Here is a 17,699-nt window from a genome sequence, read left to right on the forward strand (position 1 = left end):
CTGTACCGTATTGGTCCGAATATAAACACAAACCCCATTGTAAGACGACCTATATTTGGAAAAAAGATTTGAAGACCAGATCTTGTTTTTATGAATAAATAAATTGTATTCATTGAAATAATATACGAAAATAAAAAGGCATAGAATAAAACACTGCATTGCCACTAAACAGTAGTGCAAATAGGCCGTACTGGTGTGTACACCAAAGACTATTCCTGACACTCCTCTGCCCCGCTGTGTTCGCTCTGGCTGTGGTCACTCCGCACTGTTTCGGCCCGTGGCAAAGCGAGTCTGACCTAGTGCTGAAAAAAGGTTATATGAAAAAGTGTGAGGGTAGCGGTGGTGCGCTAAACTTGTTCTGTGAGCAGCTGGATGTGAACCAAAGGAAGTGAACACAACGATCGATTTTCAACTGTGCGCGCATTCACTGGTGTAATTGAGCTGAGTTTTTTTTTTCCAGCACCCCCTGCTGAGAATACGTTCTCGCGGCTATGGTTGCACCAGATGTTATAAACATTAAACGGTCACATAAATAATTACTATTTTTAGAAAATGTATGTTTGTTTCATATAATTGTATTGGAAGTCCTGGTTTTCACTAGGGTTGCCGCGGTGTGGAAATGTTCACACCGAGTAATACACTCATCTCAACACCGGTATTACAGAGTATAAACGGTATAAACTCTGAAACTAGGTCAACCGCCACATAGCCTAAGCATCGGTTTTTAGACCCTTCCCGTCCTTCAGTTGCCGCAGACGTTTGAAAGCAGCGCCTAGGATTATTCTTGATTTTCAGTTTTTCTCTTTCAGCGTTTTTATTATCAATTACTCTCTGAAAAAGAGTTTTCCTTCTCTTTGCTGGTGGTGGTGGTGGTGGTGGTGGTGGGGATGGTGGCGTCTTGTCTGCCATGGAAATTGTCTTCTACTGCTAGCTCCAAATGTGGATTAACTAGTTCCAGTAGCTACCGCAGGATAACAACAAACAGGAGCTTGCTCTGGGTCACGAGCTCTGGGTCACGAGCTCTGGGTCACGAGCTCTGGGTCACGAGCTCTGGGTCACGAGCTCTGGGTCACGAGCTCTGGGTCACGAGTACTGCACGAAGGGGTCGCGCGCGGGGCGCGGGGGAGGGGGAGTGCAGTACGACCGTTTGATTGACGTACTTACTGTCCAATGCAACTCGGTGGCAATGGAAATGATTGGCTGGAGTTTTTCGAGCCCTGCCCGTTCCACAGATGATTGACTTGTTTAATTTTCATGTCAGTACTTCTAACTCAGTGGCTGTAAGCGGGTTATGATAAGGATTTAAAGTAATTTTGCAAAAATGGCCAAAAAAGCGAATTCCGTACCCAACCTTTAACAAAGGCTTTTGGTTAATTGGGGGACAGCTGCCCTCAAGGATCCGATCTAAGTGTATAAGAACTCCTGACTTTAGCCACTCAGTGGACTTCTCCTTGCGAACCTTTAGAGAATGAAGTGAGATGCAGAGCGAACTCCCATCTGAGGCCTCAGATTATTGTATTGTATGCCTGTTATGTTGAATGTTGATGCATGTTGTGATGTATCTTTGTTCGTGCTTTTAATACAAATATGACCAGCAATTGCCTGCAAGTATTGTATGCTTTTTGCATCTAAATATCTCATCTGTCTTAGACGCAATATCTGATGGAGAAATTGCCACGACATATGGCTCACACACAGTCCACATTCTTTCATAGAGAGTCATATGTCATTGTGACTTACTTGACACAGGTAAAAGTTTTGATTTGTAATAACGCCCTTTATTACGGTAACACAATAAACCACAAAGGACAAAACCGTGAGGAGTATATGGCAGGGAAACTGTTAGTTTCCGGATATGAAACAATTTTTAAATAATATATAGGCCTACTAATTATAACTCATGTAGCTAATATTTATGGATGAAAATTTAGAAAAACAAGATAACTATTAGTTAACATTTATACAGTTGTATTGTGGACAGATCTAACACTCACTCTTTATCACACAACACAAATCTAGCTTTTATTTGTATTTACTTTGCATCCAAAAAGTGTTAAAGGCCGTGTTGCAGGGTTTATTTTCCAGCGAATTTGAGCAATTTGCTTGTTGGTATTTAAGATATAAACTGTTATTTATTGTATTTAATGTTGTTGGGTATCACAAAACGGAATGTAATACGAAAAAGTAAGTACTATTTTAGAGGTTTGCTATTGATTCTCATTTCCCCCAGAATGCATTGCATGCCGTCACGTTTGGGAGACAGGATATTATGTAAGGGATAATGTATAGACGGGTTTCTTGTGTACAAACAATACTAGGTGCGCGCGCAGCCAGGGGGCAAAAGCCTGCTTCGGAGTGAACTGATATCAATGTAGATGCCGTATTGCTTGTAAGTTCTCCCTGACACAGTTGCAATAAAATGTCATTTTACTGAAAAATCGCTTTGTTTTTCATTGCATCACAAATCATAAAAACACTTACTGAAATGTCCGTGAATTTCACTCAACTTACCAGGTTTTGACGGTTGTTTTAGATGTTTCCAATATCAGGAGCACGATCGTAATGTTAGTTAACGCTAACAAAGTTGAAGTAAAAATGTTTACGGCGAGGCTACTTTACATACAATACGATGCCACAGATCTTACTGTACCCGCTGTCATGTGGGGAAAGCAAATGGAGGACACAGCACGTAAAAATTATGAAACAGAAATGAAGAAAATACACATGAACTTTAATGTAAAAGCAGTGGGTCTAACAGTGAGAGCAGATGAGCCGTACCTGGCTGCTTCTCCTGATGGGGTATTCTCCTGTGACTGCTGTGGAACAGGCCTGCTAGAGATAAAGTGTCCATACAAGTACAGGGAGGGACTAGAGGGGTCAGAGACTGATGCATCCTTTTGCCTTGATGGAAACTATGACTTGCGACCCACCCACCCATATTACTCACAGATCCAGTTACAAATGTATGTTTCTCAAATGGACATGTGTGACTTCATGGTGTGGACGAAGACAAGCAGCATCATTTGCCGGCTATGGAGAGATGAGCCCTTTCTACAAGAAACCCTTTCTACAAGAAACTCTTCCCAAGGCTGAATCTTTCTTCATGGACCACCTCCTCCCAGAACTTGTCTGCCGCTGCAAAGACCCTGACCTGGCAGAAGAGATCAAATGTCTGTACTGCAAAAAGCCAAGCTTTGGCAAAATGATCAAGTGCACAGACTGCTGCCAACACTTTCACTATCCATGTGTGAACATTACCAGATACTCCAAAAAATTGAAATGTGGATGCAAATAGATACATCCAACAATGGTAAATACTGGATGCTGGACAACAGCATTTAAGAAAAAACTGATGTAATGAGCAAAGATGGATAGGTACACCTGACAAAATCTAACTGACTTCATTACTGTCAACACAACAACAAACAAACAACACATCTGACTCTTTAAGTGTTCATTTATTTTTTTCGGAATGTACATTTACGTAAAATCACAAACAGCACTGATATATATTGTTCATCGCCAGAAAGAAGTGCAGTTTGAGTTCGGCAGACAATGATAATACTCAAAAATTAGTTGAAAGCTAGAAAAAAAATAAATGTCCAGGTATAAATGTTAAATGAGTTCATATAGTATTAATTATGTACACTAATTCATTGTTGAGATGTACATTTAATTTTAATTGCATTGCCTTCAATATATTGCATTTACAACATTCAGTTCATGTTCAATATTTGCCATGTCAGCTTTAAACGCAGTTTCTCCATTATCATAAATAAATGAAATAGTTCTGCGTGCGTGGTTCTCAACCTTTTTGTACTCTGAATGATCCTGTCTGATCAAATTTAGTTATTCATAACTGTTATTAATTTTATAGTCAGAGAGAAAGAGAGTGATGAGTAAGTGAGAGAGACAGTGAGAGCAAGTAGTAAGTGACCACCATTGCCCTCATTAGCCCTTAAAAGCCTGACACAATCATGGAAAATAATGTACACCTCCTTGACTCTGAACACAGTTATCGCCGGGCCACCACAGCCCCCCTAAGGTTCGTAAGACCAGCACATATGGTCAAAATGTCATCTAGCATATCGACTTGGCTGATGGGTATGACAGTGTTCAGTATCTTAAAGGTTTTAAGCTGACCAATAACTCGTTCCACATGTATGCGGACTCTTGACAACTGCCGTGAAGTGTCAACACAAGAACCTGGCAACTGAGATTTCCCCTTCGTGAAACTTGGTATTCTTAATGTTGCTCCTACACTGGCCAAATCCTCTCTAACAAGGAAACCTCTATCTGCAAGGATCTCGTCACCATGCTCAAGTTTACCCAAAAAGGCAGAATCTAAAGTTATTACCTTGTCAGAGGCACGACCTCCCCACCCACTAGACAAAAAAGATATAGCTCCTGCTGGTGTGATTCCTATTAGATATTTCATTGTGTTTTGGTGCTTATAATTTGACCAGGTTTCAGCCCTTGCTTTAAGATTGTGTGTTCTTTCAATCACATACGTTGGGTCCATTCTAACTTATGGTAAGAGTAGTCTTTACATCTTTGCATGGACTGAATGTTGATGATAAAAAACGGATTGTTTTGCATAAGATGAGGCATACTGCATGGTTATGCATGGTTAGTTAGTTGTGGTCTTAGCGAAGCAGCCTAGCCTTGGAGTTGGATAAGTTGGAGTGATTGTGCCAGGCGTGCAAGAGTGATAGAGAGAGCACACCCGCCGTGTTGATGTTTGGCTCTTTGTGGGCTGTCTGTCCGCAGGGTTGGACGGTGTGCTTTGTGTATGTGTTCAATGTACATCTGTCTGGTTGTATTTGCGTTTGATTGATGGTTCAATAATGTCACACCGCGATCGGTTATACTTGCAGGCACTCATTTGCAAGTGCACTGATTGCTGTCCGATAGGCTAATTTAGCCCATAGCTAGCATTATGGCTTCTATTTCTAGATCTTCTGACTAAGTTTACCGGTACTTACGACATATTCGCTGTCACTACATGTAAAGAAAACGTTGACTTTCACTCAGTGCTATTCACTGAGCGTAAAAATAAATGAAAGTGTCGTTATTGTATGCACTGCTGTTCATTGACTATAGAGCTCGTAAGTCGCCTTTGCTCATGGGACCTATGAGCCCGAAAAAAATGAATGGGAGTCAATGGAGAGAAAGTAATTATTTTCTGATCCCAGTCTTTATATGCCCCGGATTACACATGTGTTGTTTGTGGATTTAAATGATAATTTTTCATGCAAAGAAAACTATAATTTAGAGGGTAGGAGTTTGATACGGTTAGTTTTTGTGTGGGGCGCTTTGTGGACTACAACTCCCGCTGCTCTCGACGCGTATGATATACGTCACCACCACTCGCAAAAGGATCCCGCAATCGGAACATGGCTGTGTGTGTCTTTGGTGCACTTTACCACTTTCTTTCAAGGAGAGCACAAAAGCCTTGATCGAGGTGAAAACCACGACAAATCTGGACATGTGGAGAGTTTTAGTTTTAGCACTGCGAGTTGAGAAGTGTGACGTCACATATGCGACGTGTAGTCTTTCTCGTTGGGTCTTTTCCACAGCCTTTAGCTGAATAATCATACAATATACTGTCAAACTCTTTACGTGAATTTTTATTTAATCCAAGGCATTTAATGACTGGGATCAGGAAATAATTACTTTCTCTCCATTGACTCCCATTCATTTTTTTTCGGTCTCATAGGTCCCATGAGCAATGGCGACTTACGAGCTCTATAGCTCCAGCACTAGTTGCTGCGTTGCTAAATGATAGCAACTCTCCACTCATTCTCCTCTCCTCTCACCATGCATTTAATTTGCTTTGCCCGCCATCAGTTCTCGGCAATTCCTCATTCGCCCTCTCACGTCTGACATGTTCGAAATGATACTGCTGTGGGCCATCATACATGTCATTTGTGATTCTTGCCACCTCTTACACGCCATAGTTCTAGTATTAGGCTGAGGCTGGCTACCTTCCACCACGTCTCCCCAACGTGACATCATCGCCGAACGACGTTAGAAAACACCCGTTTCTGCCAAAAACGACAAAAACTGGACTTTAACACTATTCTGGAGACATTTTATAAATTATACAAATTTTTTCAGTGCTTTATGTACCCATTAATCAAAACTTCCGGTTAACCTGCACGTAGGCCTTTAAGTGTGATAAATAATGCAAGAAGTGCTGCAAGGTAAATTGCTTTACTGGTGATATAATATAGGCTGTATTTTATCAAGAATTTAAAATCCTGGCCTTTAGAGGCATTAAATGATAGCCTATGGTAATATATATTTTGGAAAGCTCGGAACATGCTCACCTTTGTAAAGTATGCGAGTTAAGCCATTCTCTTTTCCAAATATCGCAATGGTTCAGCTAAGGCATTTTCTTTGGCTCTAAAGCTGTTTGTAGTGGAGCAGGCAGTAGAGGGCAGCAGTCAGTCAGACTTGGTGTTTCGTTATCATAGTCCGTCTCAGGTTTGATATTCTAATAGAAGATTAATTACTTATTTGGAGTCAAAATCATAACATTTATACATTTTGCTTGACTTTATAATAATAATCAGTCATAGCAAAATTGAAGTATAACGGCAGACAATGAAGACTCATGCATCGTGTTTAGATATGTATTTTAATTCATTGCACAGCCACGCCATCAGCCATGTCAAGCCATGTCCCCACACATACTCTCTAGCTGTTCCGATAAAACTTTGATACTCTTTTAAAAAGATGGCACCATCATGTAGAAAGGGAAAATGAATAGGGGGAGCGAAACAGGATTGCTTACAAGGCAACTTCACACACCCCGAAAAAGAAAAAAAGAATGTTGCTCTGTTGAATATGGTTCTTCTTTACACTATAAGGATATAATAAACTCTGTCTCTGAAAACATGAGCTAATGTTTGAAGAATGCTACGCTGACACTGTTGCATAGTTTGAAACCTGTGTGTGTGTGTGTGTGTGTGTGTGTGAACAAAAGAAGGGGGTGTGGGGGGCAAAATGTTATGTAGAACAGTAGATGATAAAGGAAGAAAGGCTCTTTGTTCACCAGGCGAAACCCCTGGAAGGAGAACATGACTAAAAGGTAATACTTCAATGTGTTTTTTTTTCTCGCCAGTAAAAAAAAATCCATGGATCTTGGAGTTGCGTGTTCCAGCGAATGCAGTGGGGTGCAAATGTCGAACTGTACACACAGTATAAATCCCCATCACTCACATCAACACAAACACATAAGTCAATCGATTATTTAAACAGTCTAAAAATTGTATAGCTTTTTCTTTTTTTTTAGCAGCCGTCAACATCCCTGGTGGAGCTCTCGGACTAACTCTCGTATCATGTCGACAATAAGACCATAAAAGGTGCTGTAGGTAAGATTTGAGAATTGCAAAGAGAAGCAGAAAATATTTTTAAATAAGGATGCATTCCCACACCTATGGGGGAGCTATGCTTACGTTGTGTTTGTGATTGTGATGGAGGCCAAGGTGGATTCATCAAATCAATCAGGGAAATGATGCCTTGATTGTAAATACATTTTTTGGGAGCAATCTAACATCGAAATGGTCTCATAAAGAGGCAGGCGCTGTCAGTCAGACAGATAAAAGCTGATGGGTCGCTAGGTAATTTCTAACAAAACACACTGAAATAATAGCTCGTAGATCTTACCTACAGCACCTTAAAGAGGTTGGATCGGTTCAAATTGGACCATGGCCTTGACGTCAGGACGTGACGACACGTCATCAGTGTCGATGAACGCCGTGTTGACCGTTTACATTTCGTGATTTTAGTTATCAATAAATCCTGTGGAATATGGCCAATCGTCGACCGCCTCGGGATGTAGGATCTGGATCACTACGCGTGTCAAAAACTCTGAAAATGAAATCATGACGTAGTCGAACAGAAAGTAATAGTGTGTACAAGCGATGCTGTTGAGAAGGAATAACAAAATCTCTCTGTGTAGACGATAATAGAAACCAGATATCTTTACAAAAAAATACTGTCATTTTCTGTTATAAAGTCATTAAAGCTCAGATCCACAATCGTGAAAAGCTCTACCTATGAACTCTTGTTAAAACATTTTTTTCTTCTTCATTCCACAACATAGATTTATTTAAAAAGTTTCCTCTTTTCATTCAAAAAGACCAGTCAAAGACCACATAGCACTCTTTCCGCATCGGCCCAATCAACAACTGATGCAATCTCTGCCGGCAAACAAAATGAAGTCCCCAAAAATTGGTTTCACAAAGTCTTCCGAGATATCTTGCAAAAAAAAAACAAGAAGGTCTTGAGAGCCCATGAGAAATTCTTTCTTACAATCCAAACTTGGAAAATTAAGCGAAAAACAAAATAACACTATATTGTAAAAACCCTCGGGTCGCACTTTGCATCCTCCCTGTATGCAGCGACAGTGATCTTGTCTTCCGTCACGTCGGCTCCTCCCTGCTTCCCCATCCACATCGCTCTTTCTCTCTTTGCGCTCTTTAAAAAAGGAAATGGGTTTGTTCATAATCCACTGCTGTGGACTGTCAGGTTAATCCAACCAAGTAGTCCGGCTTCACCCCCGCCCTGGCCAGTCCGAGGCAGGCAGGCGGACGGGGGCGTGTCCTTTTGTATCATAATCAATAGTATATAGATTTATTTATTTTTGAAAATAGAACCGTTTCCATGGACCGCCCCCTTCCAACCATGCTCGGCCCTTCCATTTCCTTCGCCCCTCCTCCCTGTCAGTAGTGTCTATAAGCCCTCCTCCCTGGTCCTCAGTCCTGCGGTCGGGACACAGAGCCACGGTGGCCGGGGTCACCGGAACTCGTAGATGGCAGCGCTGTGTTCCGCGACGTGGGTGAGGTTCAGGGACTGGTACCTGTGTGGCCGGAAAAAACAAAGCGCTTGTATGAGCATAACGCTGGACACTAATGACACATCACCCCGTTAAAAACACAGTATCCACATACATCAACCCAGACCAGAAGAGGGACATCTTCCCCCTGCTTTCACAAAACATGCTTTTGTGTATCATTGTTCAACATTACCACTTATTGTCATTATTCACCCCTTCAATCCGCTTTTTTATTTTATTTTTTTATAAAAGCCCAGTGCTTAAACCTACACTACGTTCATTTGCTACCGCTAAAAAGTGAAAATAGTTTTAGGAATAAAACTCACCCACCCACAAGTCATTACATCCAGGGAATTCTTCTCTACTCACTCACTCACACTCTCTCTCACACACACACACACAGTGGGATAACAACAGTGATTGTTGGGCGACTTCAGGCAGGTTCTGATGGGCGGCTTTTGGCTCTGAGGACAGGCCCAAATATTTTACTGCACATTTGCCTCGCGGACTCTTTATGACTTCTTATCTACTGTTACAACTACGTGCACTTTGACCTACTCCATGCACCACACAGGTGACCTCCTGGGCTATAATTTTTTTAAAACCTTCACCATACTGACTATATGGGACAAATTGGACGTAGGTTTATAGGAAGAATAAGAATTATCCTACATAACCAGGGACATCCACGTGTTCCTCATTACACATCCTGCCAGCCCCTGAGTTGAACCCTGGTTACTGACTCCCACGTTGACCCCTTAAAGCTGTAAACTCCTCTATTCCTGGCTCACCTCATCCTGACAGGAAAGAGGGGGATGGCTTCATGACGGCCACGGAGAAGAAAGTAGCCCCCTCATTCGTTCTTTATGTTAAGATGAACTAAGTAATGCTATAATTAAAGTTAAACAATGCCTGCTTTATGAATGTATTATATAATCACATAAGGTGGTATAGTTGTCAATTGTTTGAATATATGCTTTTTTATTGTGTATAAGTGATTGTCATTGTGACTAAAGCTGGGACGATTAGTCGACGTAATCGAATTCGTAATCGAATTCGTCGACATGAATAATTTGCGTCGACGCGTCGCCTCCCCCCCCCGCCACTCTCACTCCAGTCGTGGCGGTAAATATGCACCAGAACGCTAGTCGCCAATCGTTTAAATTCATAACAATGGTGGCGGCAAGCAGTAGCGGGAGCACAGAGGCTGGTGGTATAAAACCTATGTCCATGTATAAAACTCGGCCAAAAGCCGAGCTCCGAGGGTTTGTTGACCAGCGTTGCTATGGTGACCGGTCTTGCGTGTTCCAACGGTTTATTAGGTATCTAATAAGCTGTCTAATCACTTCATTCACTGCCTCTTCCGTGGTCATTACAATATTATGAATAGACTTTGTCGGGTTCGGATTTTATACTCTGGTGAAAAGAGAACTTTTGTCATGCTATGTAGTTCTAGTCTAGCTGTTGACTGTCGAAATTCCACGATCTAGCAACCAGTTCTAAGTAGTAAGAGAACTTTTGTCATGTTATGTAGTTCTAGTCTAGCTGTTGACTGTCGAAATTCCACGATCTATCAACAAGTTCTAAGTAGTAAACGCACACTACAAGTTGACAATTTAAATTACATAAATCTTTTTCGAAGTTGGGTCTCTGAGGTGGAAGTGCATTATTTTTCAGTTTGCACAAAGAGAGGGAGGAAGGAGTAGAACAGTATTTTTATATTTGGTATATTCCTCCTGATTGACTTATTTTGTTCATTTGTTAGATACTACATATGGCATCAAAATGCGCTATTTTGCAGTTTGCACAATTTAAGTGCTGTGTTTGCACAATGTTGTGCAAACATTGTGCCACAAAAAAAGTGGCATGTTAAAGAAATGTTTAATAAATGTTGATATTTTAACAACAAATGTTTTGATATCCATATTGTGTGAAAAGTTACATTGATGAAGTAATGTGAAATAATCGGTAACTGAAAAAATACTTTCACTGACTGCGATACAGCCCAAAGCCATTGCCCAAACCATGCAGCCATCACCCTTTGGCAAAGACTGGCTGATAATTAAGAATGAAAGAGGTTTGGATGCCAGTATTATCAACAACATGAGCGACCTTGCATGAAAGGTCCCTCAGCAAAGCAGCTTGCAGGGTGACAAGGTGAAGAGAGTGAACTTCCTGCATTCTTTGACCCACATCTAAACATAAGCCCTTCTGTCAGTCAGTCACCCGGGTGCCTGTGTGTTTACCATTCAGAGCTCCGGTGGTAGTAGAAACCCTCAATGGTGGCCGTTGACTTCTGGAAGCAGATGTAGTAGAAGCCGGCAAAGGAAGCCCCACTGATGTCTTTGATGGTGTGGTCGGGCACCAAGAACTGCTCCTGGTGGTGGATGGAGAGGGTGAACCATTTAGTTCCATCAGCAGAGTAACCTAGACCCCTAGCTGCATCTGTCTTCACCATTACAGATACAGGAAGCGAAGGCGCGGGTAGAATGGGCGGCTAAGGGGAGTCTTAGGCCGAATCCCATTTCTACCCCTTACCCCTTCCCCCTTCAAAACAAGGGGGAGGGGGAAGGGGAAGGGGTAAGGGGTAGAAATGGGATTGGACCTTAATCTGCTCTACCTCAAGGAAAATGGTGCTTTTTCATAATATTAGTCTATGCTCGGTTGGTGAATCCTACATATTAAGTCAGGCATCCAAATCAGACATCCTATGGAAAGTTGGAAACAGTGAAATCTATTCAAATTTGGACAGGGAAATATATTGAATGCGTTTTGAATACAGGTCTGTAGAAGAAACCCTGGTTGAAAAGGTGGACGCTCACCTTCCACCTCATGAAGATGTAGTCCGAATTCTTCAGCTCCTCGTAGTCAAACTCATCCGAGTTGAAGGTCTTCGCATACTGGTAGAAGGCTTGGAACTTGCCCTGGATTTTTCAGATCAAAACGAATACGGTGAGACAGATCCGACGTGGAAGGACAATATACCATAATATACCAATATCAACCATTCAAAGAAGTGGGGTCTAACCCAATGCTTTCGATCCACGTCTTCATCTGCATCCCATTTCCGGGTCAGAAATGGCCTCTTCCTGCTGATAATTTCTCCAGCGAAGAATGTGGTCAAGGTTGGGTATTCCTAAACAAAAACCACATAGTGGACATACTATAATTAGATTTAAATTCCAGTCAACACTATATAAATAAATAAACAAATAAATAGATGCATACAGACAAGGTTCATCTTGAATAGGATCGTAGTGCTTTCCTCACCTCTGTCAGACCCTTAATCTTCAAGTAGCCACACAGGAAGGAATCCTCCATAGTAACATGCTTTTTTGGGGCAATATGAAAAAAGTCAAATTATTAATGTTGCGAACTAAATATTATTTTTGGTTCAAATACACACCTTAAGTAGGAGCCCCCCGCCCCCACTCAAAACCTGTCGTACACAATCATGTCCATAATATTCGTCAGGGGACTAGGCATACAGTGCGTGGCTGATTCATTCGTTGTAGCACGATTTGTACCAGAAAGAACACATGCGATCAAACCTTGTCATATATTGTATTCAACCAAATCAACTGATATCTGAACAACAACCGCAAGCTCAATGAAATACAACCATTAGGCACTGCCAGCTGTCAATCACTCCCGACAGTTTGACAACTCAGCGATTGCTTCTAGTCAGCTGACAGTCCGCCAGATCAAATATATGTTGGTAATCTCACCTGCAAAACAACTTCTACATCATAAGAGTTTCCTTTACTCTTCTGGTGGCCTCGAAACCTAGACCCGCTGTAGAGGAGCGAAGTAACAACGCCGGGCTGACGTGTGTTGATCGGCGGCGGTGGGATAAGCGAGGCCGAGGATGCGAAGGCCACGGCCGGGGAGTTGCTGAGGTATCTGGCAGGAACAGGCATGGTTTTCCAATCACGGGCTTCACACTGACCGTGGTCAGTGGCCGTCCGGGCGCTATGCTGAAATTGTGTGTGTTGTTATCCCGGATTAAGTGGTTCACCAACATTAAAAAATCCCCCAGCCGTTTTTTAATGTTGTTGGTATCAATTTCCCAGAAAAGTAAGAGGACTTCGACGCGCCGCCATAGACAGCAGCATCCGCCCCTCTCATTAGTTGACACATGTCACATGTCTTGAAACCAAAGCTCATTGGCTAGTAACGCGGAAGGCGTTGGGGTTTATGTTGTCGTGTAGTTTTTTGTTACGAAAGGTTCGTTATGTGTGTCGAGAGGAAGAACTACGATTCCCAACATAATAAGGATTTAACCCCAAATTGTGCGAAGAAGGAAGGTCAAACGCATGGCGTTCATTCATGTCAGTATACAGGACGTTGAGTTTGTGACACGAATCTAGCAAAAAAGCAATAAGCAGCACATAAGATTAGGCTTTTCTGTAAATTCTTCACTTGCTGAGACATTATGGATATTATGACATCACAGGAAGAAGCTCGTAATTTGTAGGTGGTCTCATTTGTCGCATCGGTTCTTCTGCGGTCCTTTTCTTTACACTTGACTAAAACAACATTGACTGCAGTGATGTTGAGGAGCATTGTTAGACTTCAATGTCAGCTGGGTAGTTCCCGAACCCTTCTCAAATATTGTTCAAGAGATCCTGCCTCTAATTTCTCAATACAAAGCAATGCATACTCCAGTGCCATGACGGGTAAGAATATGCCTCATGTTTGCAACTTAGTCTTGAATAAATGGTTGCCATTGCTTTGACAGCGATAGAGACGTTTTCAATTGTTTGTTCTTGTCCACAGAAAGGAGGAAATTCTACAAAGATGTCAGCATAGCCCAAGGCGAAGGTTTGGACTCAGTCAATCAAATCAAACATGTTTCTTGACTTGTTGGTTGTCATTGTGATGATATACGTTTCATTTATCCAGGTGGCGTGTATGAGGTTCATCTGGACAGAAGGAAGTTAAAAACACCGGGAGGGAAGCTGTTCACCGTCCCCAACGAATCTCTAGCCGTCGCAGTGGCAACGGAGTGGGATGCTCAGAAGGAAACTCTTAAGTATTACTCCATGCATTTGGTAAGCCTACTGACACTGGAGTAGGCATATGTCACTACCAGGAGGCTAATGGAAAGATTCAATTCATGATGTTTTTTAATAAAACAAAGTATATTTTACCTTTTAGACCACTCTTTGCAACACAGCCATCGACAATCCCACTCATCGAGACAAGCAGCAAATGATCACTGCTTCTCTCAAATTTGTGGAGACTGATACTGTCTGGTAAGGTACTTACTTGCGCCTTAAACTTTTCAGTTAGCTGTTGAAATGATTAAGAACTAAAACTTGCTTGGAAAACAAGGTAACTTGTAATCAGCAGCACACATTTTACAAATGAAAAGCATGCATGTGACAAAAATATTAAATAATGTTTAGCATTCCACTCATTGTAAGACTTGCATCATAAGTGTGCATGACTTTGACTAGTAAATAATACTAGAAAATTATGTTTTAATAAAGTTACAGAATAGACGATCCTCCAGCCTTGGTTGAGCTGCAGAAGAATGAATGGGATCCTGTTCTGCACTGGATTGAGAACAGGTTTGTTACCGCCCATGCACAAGCAATGCATACTTGTGCAAGGTCTCCGCCCATGCACAAGTCATGTCAGTCAGTGCTACTAATCCGTAAGGCATATATTTGCATTGATTTCGTCAAAGGTGTCATGTTGAATCACGCATGAGTCATCTTAAAGATCCCATGTCATGACAATTTCACTTTCTGAGGTTTTCTAACATTAATATGTGTTCCCCTAGCCTACCTATGCTCCCCCAGTAGCTAGAAATTGTGTTGGGTGTAAAACGAGCACTAGGCATTCTACTCCGCCTTTGAAAAAAACGAAGCTCAGACGCGCCAAATTTTCCCTTTATGTCGTCATAAGGGGAGATGCCACCTCCCCTCCCTCTGCCTTGCCCGCCCAGAGAATTTGGCCCGCCAATGAGCTACGACCGTTCGAGCGCCGTGTGCGTGTGCGTGATTATACACACTGTAACGCAAGTGTTGTACACTTCTTTGTTATTTGGATAACCGTTCAGCTGTTGGTGTTATGGCGCATAACACGTCGGTTCTTTGACGTCTCTGGTATTTCCACAATGAGACTGTAGTTGGGGTTATCTCAGCCAACGTTGGGCCCCGCTGCCCACCGCCCGCTGCTGCGAGGCAGCACCACCGCCCGGCAGCGGGCAGCAGGCAGCGCGTGGTTCAGTCTACTTCAGATTGATGTGGAAGTGGAAGAACCAGAGTCGCAGAGAACCCCACGCAGTCGTTTTTGATTCATAATATCGTCTGGAGGCGCACACAGCTTTTGGCCGTGATCAAAGGTTTGATTTGCACGGTACCACACCCCCACAGACCCACCCTTGACCTGCCTCTCTCCTCCTTATTTGCATTAAAGCTACTGACACCGAAACGGCGTGTTTGGGGAAAGCTCAATGTAGGACTGGCTCGTAGTGGCTGTAATTCTGCACCACGGCTGAATTTCGGGAATGTCTTCAAATACTGTGTTATGGGCCCATTAATATCTATATTAAGGCATCCATAAAGTAGCATGCCATGGGACCTTTAAAATCAGTGGAAACTTCCTGACGATAGATTCAGGAAGTTGACCTCTGTTTGTTTGGTAGGTACAATGTGGAGATCGGCTCTTCCTACAATATACTGGGACCTGAGATCCCAGCGGCCACCATAGACACGTTCCGGCAGCATCTCAACTCCTACAACTTCTGGTCCCTCACAGGTAAAGTAACATTTTATTGTCATCATACTATTATCTGTACATTTATTCCTGATGGCCGGATCAAAGAAAATGGCCTTTGAATAACCTCTAACCAAACCAAAAATTAAGACTACTTTAATCCAATTTGGCAACTTTGCACCTGTGATGTTGCTGCAAGTGTGTGAAATCCCCTAGAAACCGTAACCCTGCACATTTGAACATGCAATGCAAGATATTATTGCTGAACCTGCATAATGATGCATTCACTCACACCGCCAACAAACTATACACAGACTTAAAAGCTAGCGACCATTTATTTCCATGGCGAATGGGCGGAGCCACGGCGAACTATAAAACTGGCGAGCCACTTAAGGGTGACGGAGAGTTGAACAGATTTTCAGTGGCGTAGTTCAGCTACTACCGTTCTGATTGGTGGATGTGGAACCCACCCCACATGGAAAGTTTTCTCTTCTTTTCTAATAATTCAGTTAGCACAGGCGCAACTCCTAGTGGGAGAGGGTTTTCCATTAGTTTAGCATTTGTATCTGGCTGTGTACCCAGCTATAATAATAGAAAAACGTCTCATCCTCTTTGAGGTTAAATTGCAATATCGGGCTAAACAAGCCCAACCACTGTATATGTTTGTATAGATCAATGGCTAAACAAACATGTGGATGTATGGGTCTGGTTTCTTCTTTGGTCCCACAGTACTATTGGTCTATTTATTGCAGGTAAAAGAAACGAATTGTAGCTTCTATCATGATTGGCACTTATGTACTCGGAAACATGGGTTCTTCTGTCCAGGGCTGGAGTTCGTCATCACCCAGCTGAAGTCTGTAGTGCTCTCCCTGGCATTGGTTGACAGGCATCTGACGGTGGAGGAGGCCGTCCTTCTGTCCAGACTCGAGGAGGAGTACCAGGTAGGAGAATTTTCATTTTAATGTATTCTACTGGTTCCAGTCAAGATTCACGAATTGTATTTGGCACATGCTAGTAGTGCAATATAAGATAAAAGATACGCACTAGTATGCTTTTGTAGCATGTAAACAGTATACAATGTGAGAGAGAGAGAGAGAGAGAGAGAGAGAGAGAGAGAGAGAGAGAGAGAGAGAGAGAGAGAGAGAGAGAGAGAGAGAGAGAGAGAGAGAGAGAGAGAGAGAGAGAGAGAGAGAGAGAGAGAGAGAGAGAGAGAGAGAGAGAGAGAGAGAGAGAGAGAGAGAGAGAGAGAGAGAGAGAGAGAGAGAGAGAGAGAGAGATCTCAATAAGGGGATTCTGCCTGTCTTCTCTACAGATTGAGCGATGGGGCAGTGTCGAGTGGTGTCACGACTACGACATGTACGAGCTCCGGGCACGGACGGCCGCCGGGGCGCTGTTCGTTCAGCTCTCGTCAGAAATGTCCAGTGTCAAACGCAAACTGATGCAGGACTGCTGATGACTTAGATTTTTTTGCAAAACCTCCAATGTACACGGCAATGCTTTATGGTTGTGTTTTTTCCCCCGGTGTGGCTAACATCTAGTCTGTTATTCTCATCCGTAACTTATTCTGAAGAGAGGTTTTGAACCCCACCCGATAACCCTGAATATATTCTCTGCAGCATTCTTTAACAGTGTTACATTCAGCAGTTGTCAACCATCTTCGTTAACAATTGTGTAGAAGGACTGAATTACTACCATATGTATGCAAGTCAGGTGAGCTAGGTATTGCTATTGATAATTATTTTCTATCCTAGTTATTTTCATTCTCATTTTATAGCAAATGAATTTGATAGGCTGCGATGTAAAATGTGAAGTTTACTCAAATACCGTTTTCTTTTCTTTTTGAAAAAGATTTGGATTGCTGCCATATTGGAAAAGTCCCTCTTTATCAAATGTATCATTCTTAATTTCTTGTACAAATCTGCGATCCTCTCTATAAATACAAACTTCTCCACAAATTCGTCGATTTGTGCTTGCCTCGTTGTTGTCAATGTCGTTCATCACACGGGTGGGACTATCAAAATATTAATGTGATTTGTAAGAATTATGATTTTAAATGTGTGCACAGCATCATGCATCAATCTGACATATATCCACACAATCCCAGTCTATGACACGCTCGGGAAAG

At 42.2% G+C, this 17,699-nt stretch overlaps 2 protein-coding genes across 2 annotated transcripts; one reads left to right on the forward strand and one right to left on the reverse strand.

Moving 5' to 3' along the window:
* Nucleotides 1–6,627: 6,627 nt before the first annotated feature.
* Nucleotides 6,628–13,008, reverse strand: LOC132446640 (glucose-induced degradation protein 4 homolog). The gene is made up of 6 exons (XM_060037024.1): nucleotides 12,574–13,008; nucleotides 12,116–12,175; nucleotides 11,874–11,981; nucleotides 11,668–11,769; nucleotides 11,092–11,222; nucleotides 6,628–8,869 (listed from the first exon to the last, which is right to left on the reverse strand). Exons 1-6 carry the CDS (start codon nucleotides 12,763–12,765, stop codon nucleotides 8,806–8,808), a joined length of 657 nt encoding a protein of 218 aa, XP_059893007.1. The 5' UTR covers nucleotides 12,766–13,008; the 3' UTR covers nucleotides 6,628–8,805.
* Nucleotides 13,009–13,112: 104 nt separating this feature from the next.
* atpaf2 (ATP synthase mitochondrial F1 complex assembly factor 2) lies at nucleotides 13,113–17,529 on the forward strand. The gene is made up of 8 exons (XM_060037022.1): nucleotides 13,113–13,524; nucleotides 13,625–13,669; nucleotides 13,751–13,899; nucleotides 14,006–14,103; nucleotides 14,341–14,421; nucleotides 15,504–15,616; nucleotides 16,400–16,515; nucleotides 16,887–17,529. Exons 1-8 carry the CDS (start codon nucleotides 13,398–13,400, stop codon nucleotides 17,025–17,027), a joined length of 870 nt encoding a protein of 289 aa, XP_059893005.1. The 5' UTR covers nucleotides 13,113–13,397; the 3' UTR covers nucleotides 17,028–17,529.
* The last annotated feature ends 170 nt before the right edge of the window (nucleotides 17,530–17,699 follow it).

Source organism: Gadus macrocephalus, chromosome 18 (assembly GCF_031168955.1).
Source record: "Gadus macrocephalus chromosome 18, ASM3116895v1".
NCBI lineage: Eukaryota > Metazoa > Chordata > Actinopteri > Gadiformes > Gadidae > Gadus > Gadus macrocephalus.

Bases quoted from the DNA above. Each gene is read 5' to 3' on its own strand.
- LOC132446640 (XM_060037024.1), bottom strand. From the start codon at position 12,765: ATGCCTGTTCCTGCCAGATACCTCAGCAACTCCCCGGCCGTGGCCTTC. The intron at 11,982-12,115 runs GTGAGGAAAGCA...GTTTTTGTTTAG, and splicing joins AGATTAAGGGTCTGACAGAG to GAATACCCAACCTTGACCAC. The intron at 8,870-11,091 runs GTAAACACACAG...CCGGCCACACAG, and splicing joins TACCACCGGAGCTCTGAATG to GTACCAGTCCCTGAACCTCA.
- atpaf2 (XM_060037022.1), top strand. From the start codon at position 13,398: ATGTTGAGGAGCATTGTTAGACTTCAATGTCAGCTGGGTAGTTCCCGA. The intron at 13,900-14,005 runs GTAAGCCTACTG...TTTACCTTTTAG, and splicing joins AGTATTACTCCATGCATTTG to ACCACTCTTTGCAACACAGC. The intron at 16,516-16,886 runs GTAGGAGAATTT...TCTTCTCTACAG, and splicing joins GACTCGAGGAGGAGTACCAG to ATTGAGCGATGGGGCAGTGT.